The sequence below is a fragment of the Salvelinus fontinalis genome, chromosome 12 (genome assembly GCF_029448725.1).
Source record: "Salvelinus fontinalis isolate EN_2023a chromosome 12, ASM2944872v1, whole genome shotgun sequence".
Taxonomy (NCBI): domain Eukaryota; kingdom Metazoa; phylum Chordata; class Actinopteri; order Salmoniformes; family Salmonidae; genus Salvelinus; species Salvelinus fontinalis.
In genome coordinates this window covers 27,312,516-27,335,132 of record NC_074676.1, presented here as the reverse complement: position 1 = coordinate 27,335,132, position 22,617 = coordinate 27,312,516, and the positions used below count along the sequence as shown (strand labels likewise).

Here is a 22,617-nt window from a genome sequence, read left to right as displayed (position 1 = left end):
CATGCATCCTGTAATGCATTACCGCTGATGTGGTTTCATCTCTGGACTGTGGGATCCTCCGCTAGTGCCTTACCAGAAAGCCTTAGCCGCCAAGCCGCTGTAAGTCCCATAGGCTAATGCTCTGACCTGCTCAAAACATGCAGTCAATTCAGGGAATGTGGATCTTCGTGTGTGCATTATGAAATACTTTTTGGTATATGTGAAGTATTTTTTGTTTGTATGAGAGATTTGTCTCACAAAAGGAACAGTGCAATCTAGTCTCCAATGAGCTGTATTGGCAATGTTTCGACCCTTAGGTCTGCATCAGGTCTGATCCATGTTAACAGAGGGAATTATGGAGAATATAATTTAAAACAAAAACGTCTCAGTCACATAACTTTTCCCTTCAATTGGCCAGCAGCATATCACCCTGCATCTCACTGCTGGCTTGCCTCTGAAGCTAAGCAGCGTTGGTCCCTGGATGGGAGACCAGATTCTGCTGGAAGAGGTGTTGAAGGGCCAATAGGAGGCACACTTACCTCTTGTCCCCACCCCCAAAAAAAAGAAATTACCCAAGGGCAGTGATAGGGTGCCGTCTTTCGGATGGGACGTTAAATGGGTGTCCTGACTCTCTGTGGTCGCTAAAGATCCCATGGCACTTATCATAAGAGTAGGGGTGTTAACCCTGGTGTCCTGGCTAAATTCCCAATCTGTCACTCATACCATGATGGCCACCTAATCATCCCCAGCTTCCAATTAGCTCATTCATCCCCTCTCCACTGTATCTATTCCCCAGGTTGTTGCTATAAAGTAGAGTGTGTTCTCAGTCACTTACCTGGTATAATAATGGTTAAATAAAAATTCCCTCATGTTTGGCAATCAGAAAAGTGAGTATTCTGAGTAGACTATTTAAATTGGGCATACAATGTACACTGTTTTAAAATCAAGATGGCTCATCTTATAATTATAATGCGAAGAGGAAGCCTGTTACTTCTGCAGCACTGTCATTGTTTGCAGGGCTTGAGGTTACTGATTCTGATTGCGTAATCTCCTTTGTAAGTGGAGTCTATACTATTTGAAGTTATACCTTGGATTTTCCACCCATAGGTTTCAGTTTCAAAATAGCAACTTTCTAATTAGGTAATGTTCAAATAATATTTTGCAAGCATTTAAAAAAACTTCTGGCAAAGCCTCATAAACGTCTTCATTGGTAAACAGAAATACAAAGAACAAATTTGGATTTCTTTCAGCGCTTGTTTATGCTACAGTAATGAGCCTAGGATGTGCCTTTTTCTAAAGTTTGTCAATGACCTGTTCCCTTCTTCTGGGAGAGAGAGAGGGAGTGTGACAGCTAAAATCTTCATCAAATAACTCCATTTTGAATGTGCTCCTCCCCAATACTGAGCTAGATGAATGTGCCATACATCAGCAGCAACTGCAGAGAGAGGGGTCACCCAGAGTTCTTTCCTGTAGATATTTCCAGTGCCTGTAGATGGAGCTATAGCACTGCTGAACTATGTAGTGGAGAGCCTGATGGGAGATAAATCTTCTCCCAGCTAGAATTCTTCATGGGAAAAACTGTAAAAGTGAAAGCCTCCATTCTGTGGATCTGCTGGACCAACAGAACAGAAGTTTCTCAAACATACTAAATGAGCATGTATTAGCCAGACATATTAATCTGTTTCAGAGGTTTAGAGTTGAGAACAATTTAGATTTAGAAGAAATGGATGGATGGAGGTCCTCAAAAAAAGAAAAGGGATTATTTACACAAGCTGATTTTGAGCTTTTCTGTCATTAGAGCGCTTTAAGTATTTAAGTAGAATTAATATTTTAACATATTAGGTGGTCTCGTCTGTTAGGAATTCTGATTAGAAAGAAACCTGTATACCTTATGTGAGTATTTGAACAGCTTTCTTTTTGACACTGCCAGGTAGCAACTGGTTTAGACATCATTTGACAGCCTGTGAAATGCTGATTGCCTCACATCACAGACTGTAAAGATGGCTGTTGATGAATGTTTGATGCGCTGCAGCTGAAAAACACTGTTGGCAACTGCCACGGCTGCTTTTTTTGGCTGATAGAATCCTCATCTCCCAGATGAGAGCAGGATAGGGTCAGATCTGGATCCAGAGGTCCCAAGGGACCACCTGTGAGGTGTCGCGCACCACGCCCGCTTGCCCCCCAGCCGGGCCCATTACCCAGAATACCAGGACGGCCAGGATCAAAGCCATAGTCAGTGGTGTCATAATTATTCTATTTAACACCGTCCCCAAAAATGGCATGTTTGGTGAGCACTGATCTGTCCCTTTTTGGTTTACTGCGATGCAGTAATGCAGTATGTATGACCAGAAGAGTGTGATAGGAGTGTAAAGTCAAATTGTATACATGCCTGTGAAACCTCTCATTCCTTTCTCTGCATCTGTTTTCTTTCTGTTGAAAAAGTTGGAGGACTGTGTGTGGCTCGGCTGGCCTTAAAAGACTGGGTTCTTGCGTCTCGGGGGTTACACTCTTAAACTCTATGGCTGTGGGAGTTCTCACAGAGTTTGCAGTGGGAATATAGCAGGGTATAGAATATAGACAGCCCTTTATGGGGACGTGTGCATGATTTTGAAAATAGTCTAAGATGTATTAATTGTTAAAGAATGGGATATCAGTATCCACAATTATTGAGAGCCGCCTTCCTATTTTAAATAGTCAGTACTGCTATTGAGGTGCCTCATTGGATGGCAGTGTGTCAGTTGACAGCTCTAGGGGCTAGCTGGTAACCGTAACCTTGAGACACGTCCTCTTATTATACAGAGAGCCTTTCTCTGGCAGACAGTTGTCCTCTCTCAATTAGAGCATTAAATAACATATTTTCTGCAAAATAATACACTTGTTATTTTCACATTTATTTTAATAATTAATTGTCTTGTATTGTATAATATATTCATTTTCATTACAAATATAAAGCAGTATGAAATGATAATTTCAGAGGATGAACAAGATGATGTTGCTATGAGTAACACTGCAGCCCTCTGTGTTGGTGCATCCGCCATGGTGCTTTGTCTGTCCCTCCGTAGCGCTTTAATATTGTGCTTATTTTGGCCCCAGATGAAGTGTGCTCTGTGTTTAACCCTGTGGTGTGTGCCGTATCGTAATGACTGCCTCTAACATGCTCACCGCCTCCCCAGTCACAGATGACACCTCTCCCTAGAGCCTGTGACCTGACCGTGTCTGTGTGTGGCTGTAACGGGGCAGACCTCGGCCCGTGTGCGCTAACATGTCTGTGAGCCGAGCTGACAGGGAGGGAAGGGAGAGAGAGTAAACGCTACTCCCTCCCTCCCCACCTCCTCGGGGGAAAAGGCTCTCATGAAGGATCTGTCACCCAGGAGGTCGTTCAGTGTTAACGCTCCCGACACGGATTAAACACTTGTGGCCAGTGCTGGAGCTTGGGGTTGGAGTGGTCACTACTGACAGGCACCACGGGGCCCCTACTGACCGCCCTGGTATAACCCTGGTCCAGCCCCGCTCCACCCTGACTCCAGACCTGCTTCAGCATTGGCATGTGTCAGACAGGCAGGGAGACAACGGCCAGCACCGGTCTTGCAAAGAAATGCTAATGCCCTGCCTAGCGCTGCTGATCTTCTCTTGTCTTCCCTTCCCTTTGATAAGGAGCCCGCTATCGCTATACTGTACTAGTACTGGCATCCTTACTTGCAGCCACTGAATTTTCTTAACATTCCTTGAGTTGTAAGCTTTCAATTTCCTTATTTATGAATCATTATTGAATTAAACTCAATTAGATTCATAACTGGATGTGAAATTAATTTCCAGATTCATTGTTCAAATTAAATTAAATTGATGGAGTTTACATTGAAATGTATTGCCTTGTTTCATGGCATACTTAAAAGCCATTGCAGTAAGTAAAACTCGGGTTCATATTGTTTTATTTTTTAGATATGGCTTGGATTATCAGAAACTTGTCTATACCAATGGTTTATTTGTATGTACTGTGTATACATTCTTTAGTGGTCCGAGCTGCTACAGATGATACATTCATTCTCAAGAGGGATATGAGATTTCCCCTCTCTCTCTTTCTCTCTCTCTCTCTCGCTCTCCCTAGTCAATATGACTTGAGCTGAGCGTATGTGAAATATTTATTTAGCGTTAGCTCTGAGCACCATGGCTGCCCACACCATCTCTACCTGCCCTGCAGAGAAATCTCATCTGTGCTTCCTCTCTGCCTCCGACACCCCCTGAAAGCCTGTCCCCTTATTGGCCCGAGCTCACCACAAATTACATGTCTAATTTCTCTGCGTTTACAGATGCTTTAAAGCCTGCCGCCGACTAGCGTCCCCAACATCAGCCCTCAGCTAGACTCTCTGTTCCAGCCTGGCTGAAAAAAAGGCCTGCGTGAGCCGAGCATCCACTGGTGCCTTTGATTCATTATTAATCTCTTTTTTTTGTATTTTAATTTGAGGAAGCAATGCAGATTACTCCCACTGCCCTTGATTTCACCCAGAAAATGTACATCTATATCAGAGTGGCGATTATGCAAGGCTTTTACCCCTCTTTACATTACACACACACACACACACACACACACACACACACACACACACACACACACACACACACACACACACACACACACACACAGGAAGAGAGAGACAGATACCCCTGGAGCCTGTAGTCAGCCTTGTTAAACTTATTCAGCTACATTCATGTAATCTGGCATCCATCCACAGCTCCACTGACTGACCCCCATAATGCTAGTTGGCTCTATCCTCTCTCTGCTCTGTTTTTCTCTTAGTTTACAGTAGCTTTCCAAGCTCAACCAAAGATAGACACAGAAGAGATAAGAATTGCCCCTTTTTATAGATTTCCTATAGTTACAGTATTAGAGCTGCTTAGTATTGTATTTGTAATTATGGTGTCCTCTTTAATGCAAGCTTCATGTCAGGGTAATAATGAGTGATACACTATTGGTAATAATTGCTATAATTGTAGGATTAAATACATTCAATGATATGATTCTCCATAACATCACATTTCATTAGTTTGGCACATACAGTATATGTTTACATGGAGCTGTGTATATGTGCAGGATTTGGCAGCCCTCCTGTCTAGTGTTTAGTCAGTCAGTCAGTCGTCTGGTTGGTAGAGTGGGCCCTCTCTCTCCCATTAATCAATTTGCAGGATGGTAGAAACTCTTGGAGAAGGCGTCTTCGACCTTTTGTTCCTACTGCGGTCCCCTCTCCCCCTCCTGGGAGAGTGTGGGTGGTGTGAGCTGCCATGCTTGCTCAGCTTTAAGAGTTATTTTATTCACACTTTTAATCGCTGAGTGCTTTATTATTAGGTGCTGGATTGTGCTGGCCAGGGGATCTGCATGAGAAGGCGCAGAATGCATTTACTGAAATCATATTAATGGCACTATAAAACAAATCTGTCAGCCCGTTGTTAACCCCGCTGGCAGAGTGGCGCTGCCCAGGGTCGGCCCTTCTCCAGGCGCTTACAGGTGGCTAAGGAGAGTACATCTCCATCACCTAATCCACTGCGCGGTAATATTTTTGATTCATTCATTGTTAGACACCCCATGCATAATCATGTAGGCATTTTCAGTAAAATGGTGTTTGTCAAGGGAGGTTTCCTACATTAAAGACACTCCTCCCAGACACACATACTAACACTTGTTCAATTACAAGTCGTTCATTATCTAATTCTGCTGTGTGTAAATGTACCGTTCAGGTAGATCATTCATTATTAGCTCCCCTGCTTTCTGTTTGTTGCTTTCTGTCCTTTTAGTGAAATAAATGACTGCTTTACTGCCAATGTAACATATCAGTGTTGTAGTGTTTTGGACTTTAAGGTTCCCATTGTCATGTGTAATTTGTAGTGGGATAAAAAAAAACTAAGATAGGACTGAAATGAAATGGAGCCCAACTTTGAGGCCCATTTAAAAGGTGGATTATTTTCAATATAAATGTACACTTAAGCCTGACAGGTTGCACTTTGTCCACCCCGTCCTTTAATCACTCACGCTCGGCACTAATAAAACATAAACCACTTAGCGAGGAATTAGTTCTGTCTCCATTTCACAGAAGCCTCAGAGAATGTGAGGAGACGGAGGAAAAGGTATACCTTTGCCTCTGCTCATTAATGAGAAATATCTGATGGTGAAGACGCAGCTCTGTGAGCCTGAGTGAAGGAATTCCAGCGGCTTTCCCAGATGTTCACAGTTACATTTTTATTAGTGTTTTTTTTAAAAGCATGTAAATTCTCTAAACACGAACTGACACACCGCGAGGGAGGAATTGTGGAGATATTTCTGACAGTTTTGGTTTATACCCTCATTTAGGTGCTCAGTTTAGACACAAGGCATTGTATTTCTCTAGCCTTTTATCTTGTCCACCAAGCCAGAGCGTGGTGAGCAGAAATTTGCATTAGTGGGCGATTATGAATACCTGTGACAGATTCTCTCTACTGACTCCCTGGGAGGAAATGAATTGGCTCCCATTGTTGACTTGCACAGGAAGACAGAGACCAGGCAATTAGACTTTAGTGGTTAATGTAGCAGCTTTTGCAGGGAGGGCAAGGGGGTTCAACATTCCTGCTGGGCTCATGTCAGTTTCCAGGCATTTCTTTTTGCGGGAATACTCTCAATATGACAAGCTACCTGTCCAGTAGCCTGCTGAATTCCTCTGGGGTGAAAATTGTGTTGGTTTAGAATAGCCTCATGGGAATAGAGGTGACAACATATGACGTAGGTTATTCATAAATAGAAGCAGACATGCTGAAGCTACCTCCGCACATCATGCAAATTCATAGTTTACCTTTAGGTTTTCCCACCAGCGTTAGTTGTGGATGCGTAATTCAAATCATTTGTTATGAAGAAATTGCAGTAACATATTGTTCATATTATGTCCTCACATCTTGGTCATCCCACGGTGTTGTTCCTACACTTCTCATTACCCAGATATTATTGAACGATAGTAAACCTATGTGATGGGGAAGCCTAGGGCTGGGAGAGACCAGTGTTTGGAGCATTACTCATGGTTCACATTTCCCTGGAGGCAGTTTGAATCCATTGAACCCAGGCCTGGCGTGGAAGTAGGTAGACTGCCCCAGAGCCAGTAGGGCTGGAAACAGGCTGATATGACAGGACCAGTCTGCTGTTTACATGGCTCAAATGGAGGCCTGAAGGCCCAAGCCGTTCACATCCTGTCTAAGGTCTAAGTCAAACATATTGTTTCTACTGTAACAAGCCCCCAGCAGTCCACACTCAAATGGCACAGCATGCTATTGTAGAGAGCTAGTGTAGTGTTCTGAGAAACCATCCCACTCCTCATTCCATTGGGTGTTGTAGGTTACTAGGTTTGTTTTCTTCTAGCCTTATTGTTAAGTTCCTCCTCTCATGAAAACAAAGTTGAAGAAAGAGGGGAGTTTTTGTACCTGTCAAAGAGTAAATCATATTTTATGATATAGAAGGGAGTACTTATATCCATTACAAAAGAAAATGGCCTCCTCAGAAACGGGTAAAATGTATGTCTAGGCAGAGTGTTACACAGTAATAGATATAAAATAATACTAACTTTGAGGACTTCATTTCTTCATTGTCAACTTGCTGGTGTGCTCCTCCTCACACAGTGGATCATTTCAGCTAGAGCCAAACTCATTAGGCTGTCACTAAATGGGTTTAAATGCAGCCGTCCAATTAGTGCTCTGCTGTGAAGTGCAGTGGGTGTTGTGTGCTGTGCTTGCCACCGCTTCTTTACAGAATTATGAGGGATTACTCATTCAGTGTGATCCATCTTATTTCTACCAGGGGTCTTGGCTTTTCTCACTATCATCACTGTGGAGGGGTAAACGTTGCAAATGCTTCTCCAGTTGCCATATGTTCCTAGTCACAGTCAGTCAGACAGCCCAAATTCTTCCCAGTCTAAGAGGGTTTGATATGCTGTATAAAATACAGGATTCCATGCCTACCCTTGTCAGACTTTCTCTTCTGCATAAAGGCACACTGCCAGCACTGTTATTGCTGTAAATAAATGGGATTTTGGAATATAAAAAATTATCCCCAAATGCCTCTCTTACCTCCCAGCCACTAAGACGGGAAGCTGATGCTGTGTAGTGTAGTGGCGTAGCTTTGCATTCTGCTGTGCTCTTCATGGGGCTTGGGCGGTAGGTAAACCCATTATGTTTATTTGAAGAGGTGCATGCTGGGATGTGTGGGGTGAACAGGACATTGTGTCTGGGCTTGGGTTCTAGCCCATGTTGTATGACGGCGATGCCACCCTTCGTGCTGTATCCGTGCTGTTTGTGAGTCTCACACCCCACTTTCTCCCACACTATGCCTCTCCCCGACCTCCCCCTGTCCTTCCAGACCTTCATGGTGATGGTGTGGACCTGGGAGCTCTTCATGATCCCCATCTTCCTGCTGCTGCTTATCGGCTGGAACTACTTCCAGGTCACCCCGGGGAGGTTCAGCAACAATCAGGATCTGGTGAGTGTCTCCTCCTACTGTACTGTACTCTATACAGCTCTGGTCTATCCTACACACGTCATAGCAGCTCTTCATGTCCCCCTCGCCCACTCACTGGTCAGAAGCATACAGAGCAGAGCAGCCTCTGGCTGTCAGGACATAGATTGGCACTCCCACTAGAATTTGGCTGTGTCGAACTGCCCACAATGCTCTATAATAGTGAATGCAAAATGCATTTTTCATTTATTTACTTTGTTGAGGCATATACAGTATTATTTGAGCATACAACATTGCATTGATGCTGTGTTGATACTGTTCTAGACACAGGGTATTGATTACATTCTCAAGATGGTAGGGCTATCTCCTCTGTATCAAAGTTGAGGTTATGGAAATCAAGTCTCCCCTAGCCATGTCTGTAAAGGTTAATGCTGTTTCCACTTCTCAATGTCCCCCAATTTCACTGTGTTGTAAGCTATCTTGATGGCCAGGGCCCTGGCCTGCAAACATCCCTAACACCAACCCACTGATTGTGTTTGTGGCTGCTGGCAAAGATGCAGTCCCTGGGCAATGTTAAAGCCCGGGTTCACCCTCATATCAAGCGTGGAGCCTCTTTCACCTCTCTGTGACCCTGTGCCCAGCAGTAACACAGCCTTGTTCACAGGCAATGACACAGTGTGCAACATGTAGGCGTCAGGGATGAGTTGATGTAAAGTAAACTAGGCAACGGCATCCAAATTAAATGTTTGTTTTTTCCTCTTTCTGTTTTTCTGTTGTGAAGAAATGAGATTGCTTTGCTGTGACAGTGCTCTTGTGAGGAAGGCCCTCTTTCACCTCTCCTTTTGTGTGAGGTCACCCCTGTGATGCAGTCTCTATGAAACAGGCCTCTCCCAATAGAAGTATATGTACTAGAGCAGAATTTCATTACTAGGTGTTTGTTCAAAATGCTCCAGTGCCCGCGTGTGTCCCTGTCCATTTGAAAACACACTCTACCTCTCTCCATTCTCTTGTAGACGAACATGAACATGACCGATGATGAGGAGGAAGATGAGAAGGTATTATTCTGCATGCCAGTTATACAAGTTTAAGTTGTGCCTTTTGCATAGTTCCACTGGAAATGGTCTCTCAGAAACTAACATTTAATGCATTCAAAATTAGGGCAGAATGTAGGAAACAGTAATGCCATGTGAACAAACACGTCTACTTCAGCACTTACTACATTCTATTCCATTGGGTATTCAGTATCACTACAAATGTGCTTTGCCGCAGTATCCCAGTCCTTTGAAATTCAAAATCTACGTTAAACTGCATCATTAATTGAAGTTTGTCTGCCATTGGGGATATTAGTAGCGAGTGAAGATGTATTCACTTTTCTGAATGGGATGGTTACTATGAGATTTACCTTTTCCCTACCCTAACAAATTAGGCTAAGCGCAACGGTACAGAAGTATACATATTTACAGACATCTGTACAGTATGTACTTATCTATTCTATAAAGATTATCACTCACTTAAACAATTGGACCTCTGTATTCATAATTATCTCATATTTCTAATTGTTAATCTGAATGTGATTTTTATCTCTTGACACCCAATACCAAAACAATTATTTTAATGCACGCCAACACCAAAAGGAGAAGACAAAATAGTCATGGTCTTTATTCCTTATTCCTCCTGTCTAGACATTTCCTTTCCTTTTAGTCAGGAGAGCGAAGAGTTAATGGGATGTGTATTATTGCTTTATGGTGGGGAAGTGTGGATCTGCTGCAAAGCCTCCAAGCAATGATCCCTCTGCAGTACGTCTAGACCCAGGAATCATACCCATAATATGCTCAATATATTCTGTTGTGATGACCAGGGGCTACCTTCATATGGAGAGGAACACCCTCCGCTAAAAAACAGGCCCGTCCTCCAAATCCTGTCTGAAAGCAAAGGCTAATTCATGGATGAAACTCTCATGATATGTGTGGATACACATAACGCAGCGTACGCTTAGATGCACTGCATTTGTAATAAGAGCTTAGAAGAGACAATCCTGCGGCCAAATATATATAGCAATGATATGACAATTGTGTGTTTGTATGAATAGTGAATGAGGATGTGCCGCTTTTATGGTGTTCCTTTTAATAACGCCACTACTGAAATAATATCATTAGAAGCAGGTCTTTATCATCTCAATGATTTGACAGTTTTTGGTTTCCTTTCACCTTAGTTTTTTTCTTTAAGAGTAAAAAAGAAATGTGATTTTCAAAAAGCAGGGAGGAGATTTTTCCAAATACATGTGCATGTATTGCGGAGTAACAGTTGAAACCAAATCCTTCCTGTTCCTCGAAGTCCTCTCTGAAAGGTTTAACATGAGCCAGCTAAGTCCATTCACACGCTCTTCTTTCATTTACTAATGAAGCAGTTGCCTGTGTTTGTTTTAAGCTGTCAGATTTAATTTAAAGTGGCTTATTTCTGTCGTATTATGGTTTTGCTGTCACTTAAATGTGATATCATGCAGGCAGATCAAGCAGTGTAGCTTTACACTTCATATCAAAGTCTTTCAAACTATTTGGGGTTAAAGAGTGGTCAGTGTTAAAAATGTGATGACTTCAAAGGCACTACTTTTTTCCCTAGTCCTTTTGAGAAGATGTGAATGAAGGCTATCCCCTCTGAGAAGGTTACCATTAACACTCAAATATGTGTTTCCCCTGTTTTCCCCTGGAGGAAGGAGATATGTAAACCTCCGCTAGAGCACTAGGAATGTGAAGGCATGACGTTAAGGAGAGACGAAAGGCCCGGCTACGTTACAGCAGGATAATACACAACAGATCTCTCTCTCTCTCTGTGAACAAATCTGTCCTCAGGGAAAGAGACAGCTTACAAATTATGTGTGCCCAAAGTGACTTCATTTTAGCCTTAGGTATCAATTGTGCAGATAGACAATATTTAATCATAACATAAAAAATACAAAGCAAAAAAAGCCCATAGATCTCCATCATAATGAACAGAGAAGATAAAACAGGTCTCCTATGGCCTTTGGCTGGTATGGCTGGTCTGGGGGAGGGAGAGGGGGAGCGTTGTTCCTCAAGCACTGTCCAGGGGAGCAGGGGGTTGGATTCGGGGGGTTGAGGAGGTGGCAGATTGAGCTGGAGGGGTGCTTTCGCTTACCCCCTCAGACCGTAGTCCCCACTGGGTCACCTTCAGCACACCGGCCAGACCGACTACAGACTGTGATCAGTTATGTGTATTATGGTAGGTATGTACCCTCTAAAACGTACTGCTTCTGGAAGCTGCTCACACGTTTGTTTGTGTATCCATTTGTTTGTTAGCTTGTTTTAACACCATACCAGAACCCATGCCAAAATCACAGGTGTTTTTCATTAAGATGTGCATTTTCGCGCCTTTGTGGAATAAGTCACTAGAAAATATTCAGTCAAGCTTTGAATGAATATTCAAATTTGATGCCATTTATTCAAATTAAAGCAATGTTAAATGAGCTTTCTTAAGCGTTTGATTATGCCCAACATGCCTGTGAAACCACATTTGCTATTTACCTTTGTGCAGGAGATCAAATCTGTTCCCATTACGGCGCCTTAAAAGGTAGCGTTTACCATTTTGTCTGAAATGAGAATATGATTTGACACATGTTTTCTAATCAGTACACATTTACGATTTATGTGGTCCACCCCCCTCAGTATACCCATCCCTTTCCAAGCTGTTTTATTTTTTTGTTTGCCAGGAGCACAGAACAGTTTTGTAAGGGGCTAAAAAGGGAAATGAACAAAGATAAATAATATCATCAAATGAGTGATGTAGTAAAGGACTTCCAATTTTCATCACTATGGAGATGGAGTACTTCAAGGGTCTTAAGGAAGATGAATGGTGATAATCAGGAGAGCTTGTTGATGCGTACTTTTTAGTACATATCTTTTGGACCTTTTTTTTATTCAAATGAAAGCTTAATAATGTTATCTTTGGATAATCTTTGTCTACATTTACCTTGTGCACACAGGCCTATCTGTTACAGTTAAATAAGAGTTCATATCTCTTATCAGGTTTGAATCCTAATTCATGTTTACGGGGCCTTAAACAAGTTTAGATAGAGATATGAAAGGGAATCTGAGCCTAACTGATGAGGCTCCATATCCAGTGAGCTCTAATTTCCCTGTGCGCAGCTCTCTCAGTCCATCAGGAGCACACAGACATGGATCTTAATGGCTTTTAGCAGGCAAAAATCTGCTTTGAATGAGAGCTCAGGAGAAAGAGCTCAATTAACATCTAATGTGAAGTAAAGGATCTGCATTCACATTAGACTGAGGTTGGAGGTTTTCTTTATGCCTTGCTGCAGACAGTGCCGTGTCTCTTCTATAGGATGATAGGCTACAGTACTATCCCTCCGTCTCTATTGTATGACACTATGGGATAATAATCTCTTCACAGATCTCTCAGAGAAAGCATATTTGAGATATTTCCAGCGGCCTGGTTGGGGAGGCTCTCTACAGGGGTGGGAATTACTCTCTTCCTGTGTTTGTTGTGGAGGAGACTTGGGACTGACAGTGGGGAGTCTATCTGTGCTGGGCTGGCGGACAGCGTGTTTTCCCAGGGGCTGCCTCATGAGACTCTGATAAAGGCATTCTGTCTGGACGCTGTCACTGAGCCCAGGCTGGTGCTGGAACTGCCTTCTAACACAAACATATAGACATCCTCAAGCCTCCTGTTAGACTCCATCAGATATCTTCCTCCCCCTCTCTCTCGCGCTTCTCTGTCATCATTTCTGTCATTATTTCCTCCTTTTGATGTGAGTCTTCTCAGCCCTCTTTAGCTCACATTACTGGTGTTATCATCTGCAGCCTCTCCTCTCCCTCTGGAAAGCTTCACAGTGCTGCTTCTTCTCTGCCGTTACCAGCACTCATCTGATCATGTCTATTTCAACTGAAGAATATCAATTTTTTTCCCCACTGAAATTGGCAGACACCATACCATGTCCATCTGGTCTATATAGGATGTCTGTATCATATCACGGCTTTTGCGGCATGATATTAATTTAGCAATACAAAATGAACAATATAACACTATTAACACTACCTTGGTGATGAAAGTGGACATAGCCGAAGCCGATTCACATGAAATGTGAGTCTTCTATGAGTGAAAATATATCCAATGATTACAACCCTGTGATCTGGGATGGCTGAGCCACTGCTCTCTCACACACAGAGGTGTGAGGACAGAGAGCCAAACAGAGTATAGAGGTGGGTGGGATAGAACTGGCAAAACAAGTCTAAACCCTACTCTTCCTGTCTGGGTCATCTGGGATGCTGTCTGATTGCTGATGGTCATTTTATGTCCGTCTCATCCTCCAGTTAATCTGTGATTTAGATGTAGAGCACTTCCATTGTTTGTGGCGGACAAAAGCAGAAATCATGACAGCTTTCCAACGTTGAATCTGCCTCATTTTCACAAGCATAGTCTGAAGAGACATTATAGGCCATTCAATAGATGAATTACTCATGATAGTACGGCAGAGATGAACTGGGCTTTGTTTGCTTCCTCAAACAATTGACATTCAGTACAGTAGATCTCATCAGTGCCTGTGTACTTTTAGGAATCTGGGAAAAAGGGACTGATGGAGAAAATCCATATGGTCCAAGAGATTATCGTCACTGTCCAAAACATTTTGGATGAAATCGCATGCATCGGGGAAAGAGTCAAGAAGTAAGTTTGACATTTTATGTTTACAGTATACTGGTGAGTTCAATGTTCTCTTTAGCAGTGGGTGTATAATGCTTTGGCTAGCAACTACATTATTGATTGTGCAGTATCTTGTAACATCCTAGTCATAATGATATTCTGACTTTATTTGATGTAATATTTCATCCACAGCACATTCAACTGGTCTGTGCCCTTCCTGTCCTGCCTGGCCTGCTTGGTTCTCTTTGTGGCAACAGCAGCATTATACTACATCCCACTGCGCTACATTATCTTCATATGGGGTAAGTCAAATATACACCATTATTTTTATTATAAATACTGTCATTTGTAATGAATAGCTCCCCCTCGGCAAAACGTTGTTGAAATAAGACAATTACAGTAAATAGCGCTTACACCCATTATATAACAGTCATTTGAACACTCACACCTCTTGAATGCCCAGAGCTCAGGCTGCTAGCTCCAGAGGCCCATTGTGCTCAGAGCTCTGCTCAGTGTGAGATGTAAGCAGGCCAGTCTAAGGCTAGGCCCAGGGTCTGTGAGAAAACAAAGTCGAGCAGCGAGGCAGGGAGAACATCATGCTGTATATAAAACAGGATGTCCTTGGGCAGTGTAGGCTCCTGGTGTAAACCCTCATTATCGGCTCCAGTCCTACAGAGATAGACAGTTGCCTCAGCGGTCAGAGGGAAACAGACACTCCTCCTCCAGCTGTTAGCCAACAACAAACTCTACTTCTACACTGCCTCCAACACAATCGATACCAAAATCATATCAAACAACAGCACTGATACACTCTCCTGACTCCACAGTTAACCCCATGTCTGGTTGCAAGGCAAGCCTTTCATGTAGTCTGCACACATTTAGGTCCTTAGGTTCTTTGTGTACACATCGAGGTAAGCGCTATAGCTAGCAGTGAGTATATGGTCCCATTATGGTCTGTTTTCTTTCCAGAACTACTGTGGAATGGAACCAAATGGGGAGAAATAACAGTATTGAGCAAAGAATAAACTTATTTGATTGAGTGATATGGAAAGGTAGTTGGGAGTGGGGTGGTGATAGGGGGAGGGGAGGTTGGTGGTAATCTCTGCTCTGGGCTATTGTACTGAATGTGTACTCAGAGGACCTGAGTCGCCTTTGGATACAGACTAAAGTGTATGTTCTGCAGTCAACTATCAGGCTCTGTTCAAAAGCTGTCAGGGATGTGTGTGTGTCTGCCTGCATTATAGCATCCTCTGTACGGTTGTGCTGACAACTTCTACGTTTGGGATGATACATATCCATTGCACTGTCCATACAACCCTTCCACCTTATTGATGTACTGATTCAATTTAGTTCCTGGGGATCAATTCAAATAGCATCACAGGGTGCAATTTCATACAGTGGTGAACATAGCCGTGGGAAGTAGGGGTGCTGAGGGTGCTGCAGCACCCCCTGATAAATCAGGGGGAAAAAATAAAATCATACAAAAATAATTACAAATATACTGTATTTTTTTTTCTCACAAAAGCAGTGCACTGGGCCTTTACTAGTATTAGCGGACCGATATAGACGTCTGTTGCTTTGCTTTGGCAAGAAAGGTAGTTGCAAAATTAAGAACAGTATCTTGCAAGATTCAATAATTGGAATTGTAAGAGTAGTTGCCCTGTCATGTACATCAAAAGGTGCAAAGTTATGGGCAAAGACACAAAACATCCATATCAAATTAAATATTTGTCTTGATCAAATAACATGGAAAACAACCACTTTTTGTGCAGTATTATTTTACCATCCTTACAAACCACTTAATGTAAATGTACATTACTGTGTTGTACATAGGCTGGTCCTCTAGGTTTGTACCTGCAGACTTTCCATCAGCCTGAAGAAAAACAATGCACAATACTGTAATTGAGTACATTGATACATCAAGTGGTTTGTGATGATGTGGCTCAGTTGGCAGAGCATGGAGCTTACAATGCTAGGGTTGTCGGTTTGATTCCCACAGTGCTAAAAAGTATGAAAATGTATGCATTCACTACTGGAAGTTGTTCTGGAAGAGCGTCTACTAAAATGGAAAAGGAATGAATAAACCATTTCAGTTTTCACATAGAAATACAGTGTAAGTTCCATTTACAAAGTATTTCAAGAAACTGGAAAACATATCAAGTATTTTTATATTTCACAAATATTATCAGATTAACTGTTTTGTACAGATAATTATCACACTTAAGTTACAAATGCTGGTAAACACTCAAATACATTCAGTAGAACATTTTTCACAAAGGCTTTACTACTGTAGTCCTGTATTAGTGGACAGATATAAATGTAGCTATGGAGGTGAAAGAGCTAGCGATGGGGTCGCAATATTTTTTTATCCTTATAAAGATATGCAGGTCTGGATGACACCTTTATTTATTAATGTGTTCTTGTTTTCACAGGCATTAACAAATTTACCAAGAAGCTGCGCAATCCGCATGCCATTGACAATAATGAAATACTGGATTTCATCAAGAGGGTGCCTTCTGATGTTCAAAAGGTAAGGGTCCAATTTTCCATACAGACAGAGGGAGGGAATTCCCTGAAGATATCTGCATTATTTGCTCTAACAGAATTCCCAAGTGTTGGGGAAATATATCCTCTGGCTCTGTTTGATTATTAATGGACTCACGCCTTTAAAGCACCCATGGCCCAATTATTTCTGGCAGTGGTTTGATGCAGTCGCCCCGGTGCCTGGATGTGTTCTACTCTGATCTGTCCTCTGCCATATCGCTCCAGCCTCGTTCCTGATTAGCAGTTTTGTCTCTCTGTGATAAAAGTGCTGTGGCATCCGGGCCTATGATTGGCCAGGGGATGGTGGAGGGCCCCTGATGGCTGTAGTTTTGTGTGGCTGGTGTGCCCAGCTCTGCGTCAGTTGAGACACTCTGATGTGGCCCCTGTCACATCAGGGTGGGGGAGTCAATGAATGTAGTCGTGAGCCCCTGCCGTCCTGCTGGCTGCCATATGTGATCATATATTAGCCATGGCTGATATGTCATTTGTGGTTACATCACAGGGCTGATAGTAAATAGCTGCCAGGGCAGGGTGGTGTACTTTAAGTGGAGCTGGGTGTTCATCCTGTTCACTCTCTGTTCTGTTGTCTGACTGAGAGAGAGGCTGGGTGTGGGCAGGAAATAGAGCAGCACTGCTCCTTCCTCTCCCAGGTACTTTACAGACAGTATTCAGCCAGGATATGTGACTGTCTGGATCTGGAAAGACACTCTGAACCCCAGTCTCTTTCTCTGCTGTCCCCTTGATGTCCCTCTAAGAGTTATTGCCAAATATTCAGTGATGTTGTTGGAGAGAAGCCTATGTGATTTTTCAGCTGAGCAAGTTGACAAAACAACATGAATACATTTAGTTTCACAATCTTTTATATGTCTCACATCTTTTATATGTGACACATTTGTTAAAGTTTTGAAAATGACCATGGGGACAATACTTTTTAGTTTATGGTTCAGCTATGTCCTGGATGATGTCTACAAATCATTCATGATGACTCACCACTACATAAACCTCTGTGAACAATAACGTTGCTGAATAATACCAACACAATAAGCATAACAATACACCACAGATTGCTGTTGTTACCTTACAACTTCAGCCCTTAGAAAGGCCTAGGTATGGACACAGTCGAGCCATATTACAAAGGCTGGAAATGGACTCCTTTCTCACAGCAAAATGACTTGGCAATTAGAGCCTGTGCAAATCTACAAAGCCCCCCTCAAACCGGGACTTCTGACAGGAGTGTCTGTCCTGAAATAGGAAGCATCTGTCAGTTCTGAGAACAGTTTCATGTTCTGATGCAGACGGCAGTCACTTTGTTCCCTCATTCATTCCATCTCCCATTCTAATAATCAGGGTTTGGTAATTAGTATGGAGTCTCTACCTTGATTCAACAGAATCATGTTATTGCTGTAGCAAAAAACAAATGCTTTTGAAAGCAAATGTTCTTAACTTCATCTTGTTGAGTTTCTAAATCTTTTTCAAACTAATGTTTCACATAGTTTTTCTTTTATTTAATGTTTTTTGGCATGTTACTTTCACTACACACATTACAAAAATTACACAATGATACCAGATATTTTAGATACTTATGTTATTTAAACCATTGGCCATAGTAAGTTCCAATTTGGAAGTTTAATTCTAGATTTTCCGCCTTAATTCCCGTTACAAATATTTTTGGACATATAGGAATCTGTGTTAAAGACTGATTTCCAAAACATTGAAATGACACAATCGTTGATGTTGAGCCTCATAATTCTACAGTGCAAACATACTGTAGCTGAAAGGAAAAAGGGGTTTAAGTTCAAATGCCAAAGTGGCAGGTCTCTTTTTTCGTATTGAATCTGTCATCTTTGAGTTCCCATTGAAGCATGTCAAAGTTGACATCCCATCGATGCTAGTTGCTACTTTAGTCAAGAAACCTGGCTGAGGCTATTCTTTGCTACGTATAAAGTTTTCTCAGAAAGGACACAATTTGCACGAGTGATTATGCAGTTTACTCCCTCACTGGCAGGTTGTCTCAAAAGTTGATGACAGCTTCTAATATTGCGATTGTGGCAGAGGGGGGGGGCGTACACTGGTACGGAACCCTTGACTTCTCAAATCCTTCCTCTCTGTGATTAATCCCCTCTGCTCCTGTGTTTATAAAATGATTCATTACAGGCGAGCCCGCCTCGCTTTCCTCTGCACCAGCTTTCCTCGGGGGAGCCATTACCGTGCGCTCTACTGAGCTCAGATTACCTGTCTCCAACCAAACTCCTGTTTGTTTTTACAGGTGCAGTACAGCGAGCTGAGAGCGCCCAGTGTCCAGAGCCCACCACGAAGGAGAAGGTAAACCCCTTGGACGTGCTGGATGAAAGGACCAGGCTCCTTCTGAGAATGGCACAGCCCAGTCTGCTACGATGACAACGCTCCGGTGCCAGCAGAACCTGAGACCCCTTATCCCCCTGCTCCCCCCTCTCCCGTGCCCCGTGCTGCGGGGGTGCCATCAGCCGCTCTCCCGCTTGTGTGTCTGCCACCCCCCTGACAGGGGCTGTGCACTGCACCGGGCTAGGAGGGCAGCACATGGAGCTGTCAATCACAGAGCCAGAGACGCAGTCCGCCCACTCCAGCCCAGCTTGCATCCATTCATGCATTTTATAAAAAGAATGAGAGGTAGAGTTTGGTTTAACTCAAACCACTGCTGTTTTGCTTTTACGGATTTGAGTAGTAACACCTTGATCAGACTTGACAGGCTCATTGCATCAAGGCTGTGTAAAATATTCTGCAGTCAAACTCTTTTCATTATGTAATCCAATATTTGTGCTGGATGTGTGTGCAACATAAGTTAAACATTCCCCTTTTGCTACTATTTCTGTCAAGTCTATGCATACAATTTGATGTTTACATTGGATTTATTCAACATATGCACCACACGAAACACACTGCAACTGCCTCTGCAACGCAATGCTGCATGTCAAACACAGCGTTCCATTGGAAATTAATGTACTTCTGGCGTACAAAATGCACCTTCGGTCAGATCAAGGCGTTCAACTGAACTGCTGCAATGCTTTGACTCATTTACATTTTAATTTCATATAAGGGCAAATGGGTAAATCCAATACTGTAACTGTGCTAAATCCAGTTATTACTTTGTAGTCACATTTATTTATTATTCTATATATTTTTTTATTAACCCCCCTCTTCGGAGGACACATCTTGTTTGTTTTTTTACAGCGTTTCTGCTACATATGATCAAATCAAATCAAACTGTATTTGTCACATGCGCCGAATACAACAAGTGTAGACCTTACTGTGAAATAATTACTTACAAGCCCTTAACCAACAGTGCAGTTCAAGAAGAGTTAAGAAAATATTTACCAAATAAGCTAAAGTAAAAAATAATAAAAAGTAACACAATAAAATAACAATAACGAGGCTATATACAGGGGGTACCGGTACCTGGTCAATGTGCGGGGGTACAGGTTAGTCAAGGTAATTTGTACATATAGGTAGGGGTGAAGTGACAATGCATAGATAATAGCAGCCGTGTACAAAACAAATGGAGTACCAGTCTTTATTTTTTACTATTTTCTACATTGTAGAATAGTAGTAAAGACATCAAAATTATAATATCACACATATGGAATCATGTAGTAACCAAAACAGTGTTAAAAAAATCTAAATATATTGTACATTCTTCAAAGTAGGCATCCTTTGCCTTGATGACAGCTTTGCACACTCTTGGCATTCTCTCAACCAGCTTTACCTGCAATGCTTTTCAAACAGTCTTGAAGGAGTTCCCACATATGCTGAGCACTTGCTGGCTGCTTTTCCTTCACTCTGCGGTCCAACTCATCCCAAACCATCTCATTTTGGTTGAGGTTGGGTGATTGTGGAGGCAGGGTGATCTGAGACAGCACTCTATCACTCTCCTTCCTGGACAAATAGTCCCTACACAGCCTGGTGGTGTGTTGGGGGATTGTCCTGTTGAAAAACAAATGATAGTCCCACTAAGCCCAAACCAGATGGGATGTGCCTTGAATTCTAAATAAATCGGTGTCACAGGCAAAGCACCCCCACCACATAACACCTCCTCCTCCGTGCTTTACAGTGGGAAACACACATGCGGAGATCATCCGTTCACTCACATCGTGTCTCACAATGGCACAGCGTTTGGAACCAAAAATCTCAAATTTTGACTCCAGACCAAAGCACACATTTCCACTGGTCTAATGTCTATTGCTCGTGTTTCTTGGCCCAAGCAAGTCTCTTCTTATTATTGGTGTCCTTTAGTAGTGGTTTCTTTGCAGCAATTTGACCATGAAGGCCTGATTCACACAGTCTCCTCTGAACATTTGATGTTGAGATGTGTCTGTTACTTGAACTCTGTGAAGCATTTATTTGGGCTGCAATTTCTGAGGCTGGTAACTCTAATGAACTTATCCTCTGCAGCAGAGTTAATTCTGGGTCTTCCATTCCTGTGGCGGTCCTCATGAGAGTCAGTTTCATCATAGTGCTTGATGCTTTCTGCAACTGCACTTGAAGAAACTTTATAAATTCTTAAAATTTTCTGTATTGACTGACCTTCATGTCTTAAAATAATGATGGACTGTCATTTCTCTTTACTTATTTGAGCTGTTCTTGCCATAATATGGACTTGGTATTTTGCCAAATATGGCTATCTTCTGTATACCCCCCTACCTTGTCACAACACAACTGATTGGCTCAAACGCATTAAGAAGGAAATAAATTCCACAAATTAACTTTAAAGAAGGCACACCTGTTAATTGAATTGCTTTCCAGGTGACTATCTCATGAAGCTGGTTGAGAGAATGCCAAGAGTGTGCTAAGCTGTCATCAAGGCAAAGGGTGGCTATTTGAAGAATCTCAAATATAAAATATATTTGGATTTGTGTAACACTGTTTAATTTACTACATGTTTCCATATGTGTTATTTCATAGCTTTGACGTCTTCACTATTATTCTACAATTTAGAAAATAGTAAAAATAAAGAAAAACTAAAACCTTTGACCGGTAGTGTATATCATTATTTTAATTCAAATGTCAATTCACTGTACAATCATTTGTATAAATGACCAGAATAATTTTTATAATGAAGAATACATTTTCGGAATCGAGCCAAAGGAAAGTTTGATACATGTAACTTTGAGTTTCCAGTCTACTGTGCAACTTCTCAGGTTTCCTGTTTTGGTATGTTCTTCTTTGTATATCCTCAAATCCATTTTTTTATGAATTGTAAAATATAGAAACAATCCCATCTCAGACTGGAGTTGTTGCAGACTGATTTTGTCCCTAACTACACTGTACTGGGGATGGATTAGGCCACTTCCATCCCTGTATACACAGTAAACACATCTGATTGCACAACACACCCATTGGAGCTCATGCATTGGCCACCACTGTGCCTTGGTTACTGAGCTCACATCAAAGCACTGTACGTCGGTCCAGTGCGGTGGCTAATGCAGCGCTTTGTTGCCTTCTCACAATAACAGGGTCCACATGAGAGAGAGCTCATCTCTCCCAGAGAGTACTCCCCATCCTCAGCACTTAGTGCTTCACATTTCCATTAAAATCACCTCCACTGCCTAATGGTGGCTACACAGACACACACGCACACACACAACTCCATGATAGTCTTTCTCTCCATGATGGAGTTCTTGGAAGAGTAACATATGGTTTCTTTTCCATCAGACATAATCCTCAATCAGAGGGTATTTTACGGTTTGCTTCCAGGCATCTTCAAGTTATTCACAATGATTAGCCTCAAGCACTGATGTGATGTTACTTAGAGATGATTATTGGTGTGTTTGGAAGATTGTTTTAGATCTTATATGTATTAGATTTGAGTGTGATGATTTTAAATGATATAATGATGAAATAAATGATTCTCATGACATTTATAGACTAAGAACATATTGCTTGATGGATCAAATCCATGTGGAATACTTTTTTCGCACATATAACAG

The 22,617-nt window shown here is 42.1% G+C and overlaps 1 protein-coding gene across 2 annotated transcripts in view; it reads left to right on the top strand.

Moving 5' to 3' along the window:
- LOC129867069 (multiple C2 and transmembrane domain-containing protein 2-like) overlaps positions 1-22,537 on the top strand; it is a 42,843-nt gene extending 20,306 nt beyond the window's left edge. For both annotated transcript variants that reach the window (XM_055940217.1, XM_055940216.1), the window contains 6 exons: positions 8,345-8,464; positions 9,454-9,495; positions 14,028-14,137; positions 14,306-14,415; positions 16,546-16,643; positions 18,924-22,537. In XM_055940217.1, the coding sequence (XP_055796192.1) occupies positions 8,345-8,464; positions 9,454-9,495; positions 14,028-14,137; positions 14,306-14,415; positions 16,546-16,643; positions 18,924-18,983 (540 nt within the window). In that variant the 3' untranslated portion in view covers positions 18,984-22,537. The remainder of the gene's footprint in view (positions 1-8,344; positions 8,465-9,453; positions 9,496-14,027; positions 14,138-14,305; positions 14,416-16,545; positions 16,644-18,923) is intronic.
- The last annotated feature ends 80 nt before the right edge of the window (positions 22,538-22,617 follow it).